This window comes from Gopherus flavomarginatus, chromosome 19, assembly GCF_025201925.1.
Source record: "Gopherus flavomarginatus isolate rGopFla2 chromosome 19, rGopFla2.mat.asm, whole genome shotgun sequence".
NCBI classification, from domain to species: Eukaryota; Metazoa; Chordata; order Testudines; family Testudinidae; genus Gopherus; species Gopherus flavomarginatus.
The window spans coordinates 12,336,982-12,354,343 of record NC_066635.1 but is presented as its reverse complement, the minus strand read 5'-3'; the positions used below and the strand labels follow the sequence as shown (position 1 = coordinate 12,354,343).

At 43.1% G+C, this 17,362-nt stretch overlaps 1 protein-coding gene across 1 annotated transcript in view; it reads left to right on the top strand.

The window, feature by feature from the left end:
- CALN1 (calneuron 1) overlaps window positions 1–17,362 on the top strand; it is a 159,718-nt gene that overhangs the window by 137,852 nt on the left and 4,504 nt on the right. The window contains exon 4 of the mRNA XM_050929685.1: window positions 10,295–10,407. Coding sequence (XP_050785642.1) covers window positions 10,295–10,407 — 113 coding nt within the window. The remainder of the gene's footprint in view (window positions 1–10,294; window positions 10,408–17,362) is intronic.

Genomic DNA, 17,362 nt, shown 5'->3' with positions numbered 1-17,362 from the left:
ATCTGCCCTAAGAAGTCAATAGGAAGAGAACAGTTTGCTTACCACAAGCACTTCACTTGTTCCTTGTCCGTGAAAAATGACCTTGTTCTGCTAGCTTAAATCATATTGCTTAACTGGGAGACTCATCCACCTGACAGATGGAATAGCTCAGCTACAAAACTGGTTTAATCAGACTAGCCTTTATTTATGTGACATTGACTTGGATGACCCTAAGGAACTCGACAAACCTTTCATTCTGGCTAAAGAGCTTTATCAAGTCCAGCTATTTTTTATTTTAGTAAAAACCACTTACAGCTGCTCTTATTTGTTCTGGGGATGGGGGCAAGATACCTCTCTTCTGTACAATAATAGATTTTGTAATATGCTTTCCAGTGCAATAGGAAATGGGATCCAGTGAGGGATCTTTGTTCACCTTTCACTGACTACCAGTATTTTTAGAGCTCTCCTCCTTTTACTCCATCATTGTTGAATAGGAGAAGCCTGTAGCATCTTGGATAAATGTTACGAAAAAGTATCTTAGGCTCTTTCTTTCTTTCTTTTACACAGTGCTATGAAGACTAAACTGTATTACCATCGATATTATATTTTAATTCATTCTAATCGTCTGATCTAAATAAGCATAGCTGGTCTGGTAAACTAAGTGATTGCTGGATGAGTAAACTGATTACTAGATTGACAATCAGATGTTAGATGCTTCTCTCTCCCTTTTTTGACTTCAGAGCTGGCTCATAAGCTTCTCAACATGCAATTTCATAGTTTAACTCTCTTAGGATGAGTTTCTCTCCCGTGCTTTAAACCAAATGTGAGGGGCGGGGAATGGGATATGGCTGTTGCATATTAACTAGGGCTTTTAGAAAGCATTGCCTCTACTGGAGTTCTCACATAAGTCACTTAAAGCAGCGCTTTTTCATGCAGCCACTAATTGTTGATTATTGTCCAGTTTCTTGAATCTGAGTGTTGAGCATTCACAAGTACAGCTGGGAGCTGTGGTTGCTCAGTACCCCTGAAATATCAGTTCCATAGTGTCTCAAGTTGGGCATTGAAAATGAGTGGAAACAAAAGTTGGCCCCGACCTTCCTTTGCCTCAGTTCCCAACTGCAAAATGGAGATAATGCTACTCGCCCCCGCCCCCTCACAAAGGTGTTGTGAAAGTGAATGATTGTTTGTGAGGCAAGTAGGTTACTACACTGATGAACACCATTTAAAAAAAAAAGTGAATGAGCAATAACAAATTGCATGTTCAGTACAGGGTCTGGCAAGTGTGCTTGGGGCCACATACTGGTGTTGAGGATAAAAAGAAATACTGAACAGCTCTCTCATTACCTGAAGACTGGGACATCTTGTGCATTGACTGAGGCCAGGGTTCGGTACTAAAAACAGTATGTGATCAATACAGGATCCTTATGCACATGGGGATTGCATCTTTAAATTCTGGCACTTCTATCTTTGACTTTGTAACATCAATAATTTAAAAAAAAACATAGGGGTTGTGTGTGTGTGTGTGTGCTCACGTGGGCAGTTTGTATGGACTGTGTCTATAATTCCTCATACTTAATTATCAGCTTCCCAGTTGTGTCAAATGTTGCAGAGCTCTCTGGTAACTGCAATGATGATTGCAGAGCTTCTTCCCATTGTGGGAGCCTCTTAGGCAAAAATGATTAGGGTCTCATCCAGCTTGACTTGTTTTTGCTTTAGCTGAGCATTTGGCAAACTGTTCATCTACTGCAACATGTAAGACTTTCTGAAATTGTAAGGGATCTGCAATAATCCTTTCACTTTTACACATTGCCTGATAGCCATCACTCTCCCATCTCCTAATGATAGCCTCTGCAGTGCAAAGGAGGCTATTTCTGCAGAATAAGTATTGATAGCTTGCAGCAGATTGGCCCGATGGCCTAGTGGCACAGCCAAAGGACGTGGAGGCAAGCCAGGGACAGCAGGTCCCGTAGTATGTTTACCTGCAGTGCAGTCATTTGGAGAGAGAGGTAATTTTGAGGTTATACGGTTTCCAAGGGATTGTGTGGAGCTGACATATCACTTGACAGATGCCTGGTGAATTTTTACTGCAATGTAAGTTGCTGTTATCGTTGGACTGCTCTCCTCTACCCAAGTGCTAAAAAGCAACCTGCTCATTTTTGACTCGTAATAGATGTTGTGGAGAGCAAGCACCAGTCTCTCTGGTTGTTTAACCCAGCGATTCTCAAACTGTGGGTTGGGACCCCAAAGTACATTGTGACTCCATTTTATTGGGATCTCGAGGGCTGACTTAGACTTTCCGGGTCTGGGGCCAACCCGAGCCCCACCACCCAGGGCTGAAGCCAAAGCCCGAGGGCTTCACCTCTGGGTGGAGGGCTCAGGTTACAGACTCCCTGACTGGAGTTGAAGTCCTGGGAGCTTTGGGCCCCACCCTGGCCTGGGGGGAGGGGCTTGGGGTTTGACTTTTACCCCACCAAAGGGGGGACTCAGGGCTCAGGCTTTGGTCCCCACTCCTAGGGTCGTGTAGTAATTTTTGTTGTCAGACCAGGGTTGCGGTGCAATGACGTTTTAGAATCCCTGGTTTAATCTACTGGTGTGTGTATGTTACAGATCCCACTCGGTGCGGCTCCACAGAGGATATGAATTGTTACAGCCCCCAGCTCCAGAGCTGTAGCTCTTTAGCTCAAACTGTAGCAGCTCATGGTTTTAGCTCAGAAGGTCCCTGTTCAGTCCCTGGTACGTGGGCCAAGATGGCAGCTGTCACATCTGCATCTCCAAGGTCTGGTAACCAGGCTGAGGTTTAAATGATCTCTGGTGTTAGACAACAAGCTTCTATCACTTGTTCCCAGGTGGAAGCACCTGAGCTGAAGATACAGTCCTAGTCTTCGATCACTGTCTTGCAGGGTCAACAGCTAGAGAGGGTCCTGCTGACTCATATGAATAGGCTAAGAGTCTCTTCTAATGGGGACACAGGCATTCAGTCCTTGGAAGAGTTCTGAACTCCCTCTCCTTGCAAGGGCAATGAACAAATGCCAGTCCCTTGAAACAAGGTGCAAATGGTAAGTTCTAAGATTACCCCACTTGCAGTGTGGATAGATAACAGAATCATTGGATGCAAAGACTTGGTGGTCAGTTCAGCTCTCTGGTTCTCACAGGCAGATCCCAGGCCAGGGTAAAACTGAGTGATTCTTGGGTTTCCTCCCTTGTGGGCAGAACAGACAGACAAACCACTAGCTCCTTGTCTTTGGTCTCCAGCTGATCCCTTTACAGGGTGGATGCAAATCCGACTCTTCCATCAGCTAGGCACCCCAGTCCAACCAAATCATGGAGTTTTATGTTTACCCTTCTATGATCCACAGCTGCCAACTTTCACCAGCCACTCAAAAAGATGGGCTGCTCATGGAGTTATTTAACCACCGTCCTGAGGCCAGTTAAGTTTGGGGTATGTACAACGCCTCACAGCCAAACTGTTAGAAGGGTATGTCCTGAAGGGAGTCTTTTATAATTTCTATTTATCCTCCATTTGCAGAAATGTGTCTTTAATCCTGCAGTGAGCTGTAGAGAGTTTATGTATGTTCAATGATAGCAAGTTTTTGTAATTTGTTCAGGAGGAGCAAGAGAGAAAGGGCATGGTGATTTTTAACAGTTTGTGTCTCAGCAAAATCTGAACGGAATTTCATGGGACAAAGAAAAGGCACTTGTGCAGCCTGCTGGTGTTTCCCAGTGCCCACTGTCAAAGCCTTGCTGCAAACAACGGAGGCGTAAGAGCTTCACAAAGTAAAGGCCACCAGGATCTTTTACAGTGTGTTATCTGAGTTCATGCTAGAATGATCGTGCATTATTGCCTGGTGGGACTTAGCGTGTATGTGAGCATTAGCTCAGATAGGCCAGAGAGACGTAGGTTCTCTTCCTGACTCTGCCACTTGCTTCTTGCGTTACCCTTGGACAAGTGACTTTACGGCTTTCTGTGCCTCAATTTCCCCAGCTGTGAAAAGTGGATATTATTATTATTGTGAGGCTTTTCATTAATCTTTGTAAAGTGCTAGGAGACCTTAGAACAATTTTATACAATAAGTTTAAAATATCATTATAGTTTTGTATATAGCTGGCTACTTCACTGTCCTTCCCATTCTCCAATTGCCCCTCTGACCCCTCCAAAACAAACACCCTCATCCCAGGAGTAATTAATTTATTTGTGAAATGGAGCTTTTCCCCCACAGTATAGAAAACCCACATGCTGAAGACAAATACTCAGAGACACACACATATTGAAAATATGGCACCATTTTTATAGTGAAGCTAATTAATTATGGAACAACTTATCTAGGGATGTGGCAGATTCTCCGTCACGTGCAATCATTAAGCCAAGATTGGATAGTTTCTAAAAGAGACACTATAGCTCAAACCAAAGTCATATATTCAATGAAGTAACTACTGGGTGAAGTTCTTCGGCCTGTGTCATGCTGTAGGTCAGGCTAGATGATCATAATGGTCTGTAACAGGGTGCTGGCTCGGAGATCCAACCCAGGCCCCTGTTAGCCCAGCTCCGCTTAAAAATGGAGATTAGTTAGGACTGGCTGAGGAGGCCATGCCCTAGTCACCTGAGGAGATGTACCTGCAGGCTTGAGTGACCAGCCTGCTGTAAAAAGCTGGCTTGGAGGAAGCAGAGGTGGAGAGACAGGAAAGAGAGGAGCAAGAAGCTCTAGATCCCTGCTAGTAGGAGAAGCTAGTGGTCTCCTAGGATGCTGGTCTGTAAAATATGTAAATCGTAGGTGGTGGGGATAGGCACGAACAATAAAAGAGCCCTGGTGCATGTCCTTTGGAGCGGTTTCAAACTGAGTTTGTGAAGGGGCCAGGAGCAGGCAGTGCTGCATGATCCCTTCTGGCTTTAAAGTCTATGAAAGAGGCACACAACTTTTCTTGAAAATAGCTCAGTGGCTGTAGCTGTATAATTTTAGAGCAGAGCAGGGTGGCAATCCCAAAATCCCATATTTTTCACACAGTTACCATATGGCAGTAAAGAGTGACACAGAGCAGGACAGAGAATCACTGCCGCTAGCTATTAAGAGAATAAAAATGAACGGAAGGGTCGTGCATGCTTGTGACCTAAGCTGCAAGTGACTCCCTCACTAATTCAAATATATCCAGCTAGCCGCATTCTGGAGGTCAAACACAAGAAAAATGTGGGTACTTATCAATCCACACACACCAGATTTTTATCTCCATTTATATATGTGCCTTATCCTTTGTGCCATGGCCAGGGTTTTTCAGAAAGGGTTCCCCTGTGTGCTAATTTAGCATCAAAATCTCTGCCTGAAAATGTATTTACCTTTGCAAAGTCCACTGTCCTTGAGCAATTTCGTACTGCTAGAGAATTGGTCTCCCTTTCATGATCCCACTCCAGGAAATGGGAACAAACCAGGTTCTTCATTGTCATTAGAGCTCAACCAAACCCAAGCAATGAACGGATAATGGCCATGTGCTATGTTCGGTCTTCTTAAAGCAGGGCAAGACTGCCTAGGCCTGTGGGGGAACTAAGCAGCAAGGAAGACAGCAAGTAACTTGATGCATCTATTTGCTAGAATAGTGTCTCCTGTGCAATGACAACAACAGGGTCTAGTTCATCCCATGAACGTTACACTGCAATGACATATGTTCTGGGCTATATTTTCATTGTTATGCAAGGTTTTAGCTATACAGTTTCCAGCCCATCTTCCACTTTGACCTCAGTGGAAGACAGTTAGTGGGTTGTATTATAGGGGATCGGGCAGAAGAATTCACAGAGCAACTCTTTGAAAAATCCTCTTTTAGATAGACAAAGAGAAGCCAGTGGACTGGTTCTAGGGAAGAATAATACATAGTGAGGACCTTCCACGTTGTGTATTACTTTATTTCAACTCTGTTTCTCACATGGCCATGGTTGCAGTCCTGCAGTCTGACCTACTAGTTAGGAGTAGGTGTAACTTGGCCACTACTGAAAATGTTACTCTACTTTCCATGATGCTGGGAAGCTTTGAAGTGCAGTTGGCTACAAATATTTAGGTGTTGACATGCCATGAGCTTTGTACGGCTGCGTTAGTAGAGTTTCTATGCACCTTGGGTTTATAAATAAGTCACAGTAGTGTTTGATTGTCATAATCAATCAGGGCAGTGAGCTCAGTATGGGTCAGGTTTATAAACTTATTCCTCATTTAAAACTGATGAGAGCAGAGAAAAGAGAATACTGCTCTACATCACTAAAAGGGAAATGGAATATCTGAGCTGAACAAGCAACAGATTTGCATCTTCTCACTCCCTGTGCCTGCTGTTTAATTTGCGTTAGATTGCCTCACTGGTCAAATTGCCCTTGATGGTAGGTCCTTGAATGTGAAGAGGATTTGCTAAGGTAATTGATGTAAAATTGTAGGTTGAAGGAAGGGGAGACTGGTGTAGAAGGTGGATGGTGGACACATTGCAAATCTCTTGGCATAGAGAGAACTGCAGGAATTGGGCATGACACAAAAATTATGTGCTAATAAAGCTGGAGGTGGGCTCAGACCAGAACATGGGATTCAGGCCCACCCAAACCCTGAGGAAGTTTGGCTTCATACTTGTGTGACTCAGGTCTATCTGTCTAATGGCTGAAGAGTGCCATCAAATCCAACACCCCCAAATGCCTGGGATAGTCACATTTGGATCCAAACCTTGCATCTTGGCTCCATCTCTGCTGAAACCTAAAATTTCTGAATAAAATGGCATTCGATTGCTCTGATTCCCAACGAGGATTTCTATAGGCCTGGTATAGGTACTGAATGTGATTGAATGCATCATAGATTATAATTCGATGAGATACGTGCTTAGCTGAGATTGTTAAGGGAGTGAGGTAAGAGCAACTGTGGATCAAATTCTGCCTTCAGTTAAGGTCTGATCCTTGAATATGCTGAGCGGTCCTCTGAGCCAATCCTAACTCCTGCTGATCTGAGGGGGAGCAATATTCATTCAGCATCATCCCTTTTACAGAACCTTATACCTGAGAGAAACCCCATTGATTTCAAGTCTGCAATTACAGCAGTATTACATGGAGTATACCTGAGAACAGAAAGTAGCTCTTTATGTTCGTTTTCCCATGATCCGTACATTGGTATTTAAGGATTTTTCTGTTCACTGTTGAATACCATAAAAGGAGTTCTTGGTTTAAATTGTGATTTCTATCTCTGATACAGGATCTCTTCTCAGTTTGATGGTGGGAAGTGTTTATTTTGTTATGCTTAAAAGAAATGTCAAAGGGACCTTTTCTGTTATGTAAAATCCTGGTTCTGCTTAGGTCATATGCTAGTCACCAGTTTTAACTGAAAGTGCAGCATATAAGGAAATAAAATATCTTTGCACTTTTGTGGCATCTTTCATTGGAGGCTTTCAAAACACTGTACAAACTTCAATTAATTCAGCCTCAGAACAGCCTTGTTGAAGTAGTCTTATGTTTAGATGGGTAAACTGAGGCACAGAGTGGTGACTATAAATGACTTGGCCAAAGTTCTAGTAAGTCAGAAAGTGAACCCAGAACTCTAGACACTTGTTCTATTATGCAGCACTCACTGCTTCTCTTCTTCGTAAATGAAATGACACTGTCTCTAGTAGAAAATGTCATGTGATAATTCAATATATTGGGGTCAGACCTGAAGAAGCTAATATATGTGTGGTCACGTACTAGTAACTATTTAAAATGCAAATTGTTTTCTTGATAATCTGGCTAATATCTTTAACCCAGTTTGTAAGGTAGCGTGTGTTTCCGTTACAGCATTTCCTTCTAAGCAAGGCATTGCAGTGTACATCATCTTAAATTCACTGTCACCTTGCATTGCATTCCACAACATGATCCAGTGTGATGTGATTGATACAGTCTGACTTGATGTCACAAAGTTCTGTCTCCCACAGGGAAGCAAAAAGAGCACCGTCTCTCTGCCTATGAATATTTAAAAAATCTGCTCTCAAAGTTGTGGGGTCCCTATGCCCCAACCCCCACCTCGCCCTTAATAGACTATCTATGAAATGAATGTTGGCATTGACTCTTCTATCATGGGGCTGCATCCTATAAGGTGCTGAGTGCTCTGGTCTTGATCCAGCAACGCATTAAGCATATGCTTAGCTGTAAGTGTGTGTGGATCATTCCCAATGATATGATATGCACAAACTGAAGTGCCTTGCTGGTTTGGGGCAAGACTGCTTAGCAGCTGACAGGCTTGAGCCTGTTATGGATCCATGCTACGTTCTTCAGAGCAATGCTTGTTGCTTCCCCCTCAGAATGTTCTTTCCATCTCTGCATGTCTTCCTGAAAATTATTGACTGCACTCTTGAGTGGGTAGAGATCATCGTTCTGGAAAGGGAATAATCTCTGCTCGGCTTATTTGTCATCATTTTTCTGCTCAGATAAGAATTTAGTTTATATAGATTTCAACAAATGAGGCATACGTACAAATGGAGAACAGCAAACAGTTATCTTAGTTACACTGAAAAGGGCAAATACCTGCAGCCCACAAAACACACACGCGCATGCTTATGGAGGTGTTGCCATTAATCAGTATTTACTCAGAAGTAACCTCACACCGCAGTATCTAAGATACCCCGGTTAACACTGGCTTTTCCCTAATGACCACTATCCAGAGCTGCTCTAGTCTGATCTTTTAGTACTGATTAATTCTTGATAATTTAAGAACAAAACCCACATAAGCTCCTGTGGGGCCAGTCTGTTCCCACTGGGTTAAATAAGTGCAGGATCGGGAAGAGAATCAGGAAGGTCCCAGTGATCAGGGTGCTAGCTTGAGACCTGGGACACCCAGGTTCAGCTAATGCCACGTCTATGCTAGAACAACACTAGAAAGCCCCCCTGATGTGGCCAGTTTATACTGGCAAAAGAGTGCTTTTTGTATTAGCTCCCTGGATAAGCTATACGGGCAAAACCAGTTTCTTGCTGGCATAACTGCACCTATATTAGGGCTTGTCATAAAAATCACACTCTTTCCATGACATTGCCATATCCGCAAATGTTTCTAATGTGGACCTGGTCTCAGTATGTGGCCCTAGGCCAGTCTCTTAATCTTTCTATGCCTCCATTCCCAAACTGTCAAATGAGAACAGCACTTCCCTACCTCAGAGAGGTGGTGGGAGGATAAATGCATTAGAAGGTTGTGAGGTGCTCTGGTAGTGTGGTGGTAGGGAGCTGAAAAGTACAAAGAAGCAGATGCGCATTGCGCTCACCTTTTTAAAACCTCGAAGAGCAAAGTATTTGAAAGATTCCTTAACCACTACAGAAATGCTCTCTTTCTTTCTTAGCATTTTGTATTGATCCTTCTGTAAAGTCCTCCCAGGTGATAATTCATACTTGGACACACTGCAGACAGCGCCAGGGCTCATTTACAAAACAGACAATATACTGCGGGGTCATGGGACTGCACAGGCTGAGTTCATTAGTTGCACGAGCAGTCTTCTTTTTCTGCTAATGACACTGGATCTGAGTCTACACTGTCTTCTCTGCATACAGAGTACGCAGGATTTTAGAAGATACACATTGATGAAAGCTGATATGAATTGCCTTGTGGTTATATTATGGCCTGGCTGTTCTTTGTTATGTCAACCTCCGCTGCAGGACGGACTTGGACCTGCGTAAGAGTTTGGAAAGATTTCACTCTCTACAGGCTGATTTACAAACAGGATGATGATGATGATGATGATAATAAATTAATTAATACCTAGCTCTTAAAGAGAGCTTTTTCCTTTGCAGATCTCAAAGCACTTTACAAGATCAGTATCATTATCCCCACTTTTTACAGATGGGGAATTTGTGGCAAAGGGAGATGGTGTGATGGGACAAAAGTCAGCTAGCAAACCAGTGGCAGAGCTAGGAAGAGAAGCCAAGTCTCCTGAGCCCCAGTCCAGTGCTGCCATGCTGCCTTCCTTCTACAGCGAATGGAAGTTGCGGTCTTGCTGAAATGCTCAAGAACGTTTGGTTTTTAGAAGCGACTTGCTTGTAACCTCAGCAGGGCATGGGGACAGCCTTTTCATCTCTTTTTGTACCACACGTAGCACAATGGGACCCCGATCTTGGCTGCTCTTTGGATAGTAATATAATATTAAACCACTAATAAGAATGGAAATGAGAGCTGTTCCCCATGCAACAGATGTGATTTTGCTGGTGATCATGGTGTCTGGATGATGCACTCACTGGTTCATAACTTGTTTTCTTTCCAGGGGGCAGAGCTGTCCAGGGTGGCACATGGACTTTTGAGTGACTTTTGAGATACGAATCAGCTAAGACTCATTGATAGTTTTCCTCTCATTCCAGGGGATGGCCAGGTTGATTTTGATGAATTTATGACCATTCTTGGACCTAAGCTGGTATCTTCAGAAGGGAGAGATGGTTTTCTTGGAAATACAATAGACAGCATATTCTGGCAGGTAAGTGATCTTTCTGGTTTTTTAAAGCAACATCAATGAGCAATTATCACTATCTCAAGAAACAATGAAATGGTTTGAAGCATGAAATATTTTGTTGAGCTTGAACAATTGTGTAAAGGTTATTCGGTTCTATTCTGATCCACAAAAGACCATACTGTATTGATGGAGTGACTTTCACATTCTGTGCATTTGATGTGTGAAAAAGAGAGAGAATTTGATGGTTTGTGTCTATGTAGAACTGTGCTTTTGAATAGATTTTGTTGTTTTTGCAATGCCTTGTTGGGAACTTGGGTTTTGCAAGGAATATTGATTGGAATGCAAAGCAAACATCTGTGTTAAAGAGGAAATAGATTAGTTTGTCTAATGAGGCGAGGAAATAGAAATATAATCTATATGGTTGCCCATCAGGTGATCTCCTTTTAGACGTCATATTTCACTCTTCGCCATCAATGTGGTAATAGTGTGCATTCCAAGCCGGCAGAACTGAGCTGCAGTTAATTAAATGTATAGCATGTTGATCAGATCCTATTGGTGCTTACATGTGTTCTGTGATACAATAGGTCAAATAATTTGGGATCCAAGTCTGGGGATAATGAAACCCTCTGTTTATCACAGAACAAGTAGATTGGCAGTGCCATTTGCAAGCTGCTCCTATGCTGACCCATCAATGTGCCTCAACCCTGCCCTAACAGGGTAAGATTCCATGCTCACGTTCCATGTGAATTCAGTCCTTGGTGCTGAGACGACGCCTGTCTAAGGTGTCGACCAGTGCCGAATGCGATGGCCGTTTTTGCAGTGTGGATACCTGTAAACTTGACAACTGTACTGAGCTGTGCAGGCTTCCAAAAAGGATTGGATTTTTGTATGATGACAAGGTTCTGCTGAGTTGCTATAGTAAGGATTACACCTCCCCCAACACACACAAATACGTCCACCCCCAAATTTTGGAAGGGATATAAACGTTAGTGCTTCAGGACATAAGAAATCCTCTAACCATTGGGGGTTAGATATAACCTTTCCCTGTGGACATATTATTTTGTAATTGCCTCCTGCAGGGTTTCTTGCACTTTTCCCAGGCCTGCTGTTTGAGACAGGAATATTGGACCACTGTATCCAGTATTTCTTTGCCATTATGAGATGAGCAGTGATTTCACATAACAACTGAGTGCTTTTGGGTGGCCTAACAGCTTTTGGTCACTCTCAAGCCTAGTCCTTGTGGGAACTGACAGCCTAACTATAAAAGGCTCTGTCTCCTGTTACTAGTTCCTGCAGACATTCAGTCTGCCATATTTGAGTGGTGTAAAAAAAATCTTTTAAAACGTGTTTCTGATACGTGCTGAGATGATAGGAACAAGATTGAAAGTGTTAGCTCTGTATTCCCATGTTCATTCATCAGAGTAAGTACTCCGTGTTGATGAACCAGCAATGAATTATGACATATCTGAGAGGGAAACAGTGTTTGAAGAAACATTAAGAAGTACCGGGACTTTGCAGAAAATCATTGTTCTTCTACAGCCTCCATCGAGCCCCGCAGGTGAGTCACTTATCAAAAGAGCTTGACTAATACAAAGGGGAAAAAGCTCTAGTGCTTCTTACCAAACAATATATGCCTGTGGCTAACCTTGCCTCATGAGCTGGAGCAGCAGAATTCTGGGTTCTGTGTCTGGCACTGCTGTGGACTCTGTATTCGCCACTGACTTTAACTCTTTTGTGCTGTGGTTTACTTTGCTTATACGGTGAGGAAAATAATAATGCTTCTCTTCCTCACAGGACTACTGTGAGAATTAATTAGCAGAGTTTTGTGATTCTCAGGTGACAGATGCTATACAAGCTGTTAGAAATAGTCTGGTGGGTTATCTGTGGGCAATAAAGATTTGACTGAATTGCATGTGTGCTTCAGAGTATGTAATAAAACCCTTATAATAATAATTCCTAGCTCTTACATAGATCTGCAAGCACTTTGCAAAACAGGGCAATATCTTTATTAGATGGGAAAACTGAGGCATGGGGAGGGGCCATGGCTCGCCCAGCAAAGCAATGGCAGACCCACAATTTGAATCCACGTCTCCTGAGTTCAGGTTCATTGTCGTGTCCACGAGGCCGCATCTAAGACTGGCGTGCACACACTTTCATTTTGCATACAAAAATGTATCCCTCTTCTTTCTGAGCAGGTCCAATTTGTCTAAAATGTACCTCCGCAATTTGACTGCTTGTTCTCAGAAGAGTGAACTGGCAGAAAAATGTAGCAAAGGGCAACTCAGGGCTGCTGTGTGGCATGTTTCCTTTGCTTATTTTACCTACTCAAATATCAGAGACTTGATTTATCAAAATATTTAAGCAGTATTTAAGTCCCATCCCCGTACAACAAAGTATTTAAGTACATGCTTAAGTTCAGTGGGCCTTAAGTACATGCTTAAAGCAATGGACATGCTGAAGTGCCTTGCTGAACTGGGTCTAAATTCACTCTCAACATCCCACTAATGCAGACTTTAAACTTTCTCACAAAAGGGAAAGGCTTGGACATGTGTAGTGATTTTTGCATGTTGAAGGTTTTGGAAAAATCCCCTCAAGTATCTAAAGAAAGTTGAAAGTAGCTGCAGCCCTGTTATGTCCACTCCAAAACTATAAATGAGCCCAGGCAGTTGAAGGTGTTAACATAGCCATTAGAAGGTGCAACTCTGTCTTACGTAGGTTGTTAGCTGAAGGGCTGGGGCACCACACCATAGAATCAGCATGTCAAGAGGCACCTCGGAGAAGTTTTTTGTGTCAGGTGCGGAGGCAGAAGATACATTTTTGGCTTCCAGAAACTGCTTTGCCACTATCCATCCAATCTCTCATTCTCCAACTGTCACGATTTTGGCTTGCATGATATTTTTGCTGAAGGCCCAGCTTCCTATATTAATGGTGCTTTCATCCAGATTCTGTTCCCAGCACAGTTTAAATAATACAAAGACAGAGTTAAATAATAAACAGCAGCAGAAGGAGAGAGAAATTCAAAGGAACCGGCGAGGGATGAGAGATGCGTGTTCAAATGAAATTGGGAGTGAGTTGGTGTGATACAGGAAGGCTGTTCCAGATGGCATGAGCTGCAGAGGGGAAGGATCTTGCAAAAGTATTAGCAGGACTGCAGGAAGACGGAGAAAGATGCCAATGGTAGAAGAGTAGAGAGAGCAGAGATGGGAACAGAGTGTGTAAGAGACAGACCTGCAATAATATAAAACTGGGGCATTCTTCCTGTTGCAAATATTAGGTAAAGAGTAATGGACATTCAGAAAATAATTAATCTCTGCTGAGGGCTGTACAGTGGCACAGATCGGGAGAATGAAGGGTTTTTCAAATGTATGTTTCCTATTTTCCTTCCCATGTGAGCTTTAAATTGCCTTGTATCGGTTCCTGTCAAGGAGCTCGCACACTCTCTTTATACAGTAGCCAAGATCAGATCCACTCTGGAAAGAAAGGCTTTCCATGTTCTTACATGATGGCTTAAGAGGTTGCTGGGTGGGGTTGGGGGGGAGGGTAACACTGTAAAGACTATTTCAGTTCAACACTGTGTTGAACAATAGTATCAGTAGAGCTGAGGGAACGTTAATTTCTATCGCTATAGCTCTGTCTCTGTAGAATTTCTAGCTAGAGCTTGTACAAACAGAGTACAGTTTTGCGGAGAATGTTGTCAATTACATATTTCAATCCCTAATTCTCCATCTCAGTGCCATTTGCCCAGACGGGGTTTTTACTGATGCTTTCTGTTTACAAGTGAATATAAAATTTGTCTTAAACTTTCCCAGAACTTGTTTTTCTTACAAACAAAAGTTATCTGATACCAGAAGATGTTTACGAGCACTTTGTTTGGGTGATTATGGTGTATGGTTTGAAGGACAAAAGGATTTCTACTGCAGTGTTTTCCATAACGGGGAGGGGGCATGCCTCTAGTGAGGATCAAGGATTAGCTGGAGTGATGGAAAGAGACCGTTCCATTGATCACCAGAGTGTCAGCTTCAGCTTACGTTGGCATAATGTATGTCACTCAGGGATGGGAGTAAACCACCCCTCTGACTGACATAAGCCAGACCAACATAAGCATCAATGTGGACAGCACTACCGTGGCAGGACAGCTTGTGCCACTCAGAGTTGGTTTTATTTTGCCAACGGGAGAGCTTTCTCCTGTCGGCATATGTTCTCCCGTCAGATATTCTGCAGCGGCGTAGCAAACGTAGCGCAGCACACTGATCTCTTGCATAGCAGGGCACTATGCAGCCATGGGCCATCAGACCATCCAAGCATGTTCTGTTAACATGGGAGCTTTTGTGATGCAAGAAGGACAGGAAGGCTGGTTCCAGACACACAGAGGAGAATGAGTTTTCTTTTCTCACCACTAGGTGGTGACGGATGTGCCGAGGACAGGATGAGGCACAAGCCTGGTAGATTCATGACTAGTGCAGGGTGAATTCATTTTAGTGAATAGTAAATTTGCCTTTAAAAAAAAATGCAGTTTGGGAGTGAACAAAACTCTTTGCGAATTGAGGTCGAGTTTAGCAAATAGTTTTGGCTGAATGAAAAACAGAGGGGAAAACGTTTAAAAAATAGAAATGAACCATTTTGATATTGGCATTTTCAAAATGAAATTTTTTTAACCTGAACAAATGCCTTTTATGTTTGTTTTGTTTTGTCAAGAAAAATAAACCCAAGGGAAAATGTTGCAGATTTGGTTCCAAACTATTTTTCTGGGTTTCTCAGTACCACCATCTATTATGCGCTCAGCTCTGTTCATGACTATTTCCAGGGACTGAGGAGGCTACAACAGCTTCCAGGATTGGCCTGAGATGGCTGTGGTGATTTTTACGAGGCCAGCAGAGGGCAGGATTCTGTCTCCTGCTGGCCTCTGCAGAAAATTCTGAGGGCAAGGATCCCAGTTCAGTTTCTATGTGGAGAGCAATTAGCATGCAGTGAGGAAGGGGATAGAATATCTGCATATCCACGGCTTGGGTTCTGTTGCTGATGCTTTAATGAATTGATGTGAGGAGCTGCCTGTTCATAATCTATTGTCAGTTGTCATTACTAATGGAACCACTCTCCCATGGGATAGTTCTATGCTGTATTAACCATTCAATCAATCAGTGGTTTAATAGAATGAAATGAGGAAGGAAATATTTGAAAATCTCGTTGGCATCAACAAAAGCCAGTGCAAACTTGGGGGAGGGGAGGCAGAGACTCTAAAAGATATAAGGGGGTTGGGGAAAGGCGTTATTTTTTTTCTAAGTCCAGTAGATAAATTTAACAACATTTCTTCCTCTGAAGAATTGAGGAACAGTTAGTTCCTCCTCTAGTCCCTGCAGAGGAATTAATTTGGGGCCTGCACATTTTTTAGCATTGTCATAATCCCTGAGGATGTATTTTGTCTCTTTGAAAATAGTATGTAATTTAGCCAGGTAATAAACCCGACACTTCTTCACCAGCATTGGAAAAGTGTATTTCTAAATAATGGATTTCCTTCTCCCCAGCTGGGCTGGGCTGGAGAGGGCTTGGGAGTATGTAGAATCCTGCGCATCCTTTATTTTGTTCTACTCTAATGCTGGTCTGGGATCTGGCTTTCATTAATGGTCTTTAGGCAGCTCCCCTTACTTTTGCAAACAGCTGCTAAACCAAGCGGTTATACCACTCCAACCCCTCAGCACAGATGCATTACACTGGTGCAGTGGTTCTCAAAGTTTTGTACTGGTGACCCCTTTCACATAGCAAGCCTCTGAGTGTGACCCCTGCCTTATATGTTAAGAAGTGTTTTTAATTTATTTAACACCATTATAAATTCTGGAGGCAATGTGGAACTTGGGGTGGAGACTGACAGCTTGTGACCCCTCATGCAATAACCTTGCGATCCCCTGAGGGGTCCCGACCCCCAGTTTGAGAACCTCTGAAATGGTGTAATATTCTGTGAAACCAGAGTAAGTCCCATTTTACATCAGTGCAGCACATCTATACAGGGAGTTTGAAAACTGGTGTAGCTACATTGATACAAATTTTCCAAGTATAGACTTTAGGTGGTGTTGTTTCAGCCTTTGCAGAATGGAAGCAAACCCGTTCATTCACAGTTTTTACCGAGGACTCCAGCCAACATTTGCTGCGGTTCTAAAGAACGGCAGATGCTCGAAACTGTGTAATGCTAAGTTTGTAGGTCAAAGCTCCAGATGATGCACAATGTTTGGTGGTTGGCTCAGCTGTCGGAATCTTATCTGTCAGTTGATGACTGAATCAGATAGTGAACTGTATCAGGTGGTCGGCCTATGAGGAAAATCTAGTAATGTTTGTAGGTCTAGTGCATATGTGATGGCCACCATATTGGCACATGCTCCAGGGACTGACCCAGGGACCTCCAGAGCTAGAAGCATGAGTTTCTACAGCTTAATCTAAAGCATCTCTAGCTGGGGCCGTCCCACTCATATATCTTTTGCAGATCAAGCACAGAGGCATACCTATAACATGAACTTGCTGGTGGATTACCCAAACAAGCCAATATTTTCAAAAGTGATCTGCAATTTTGGGTGCCTCCACTTTCGGGTGGTCAGCTTGAGATACATTGAAAGAGGGATGATTTTCAAAGGGCAGGTGCTCAGAACTTTCTGAAAATCAGACATTTTTATAGCGTCTCCAGTGGAGCATCCAGAATCTCAAGTCACTTGAAAACCTTGGTCTGCTGTTGATTAGCAGACATTACGACAGGCTTAACTGCCTGCTTCGCATGACTCCACTGCATTTCTCAACTCCTTTTCCCATTTACACAAGATGAGTGGTACCCAGGATTCTTCACCACTCCTTTTGGTCCATGACACATAGACTCATGAGTCTTGGAGTTCCAGTCCTCCTGTCTTCAGACTTCTCTGACAGAGTCTTTCCATCATATCCTCAGTCTTTCTTCCTGCCCTCTTCCTCCCATGCTTTCTTTGCGGGTCATTCTTCTCCC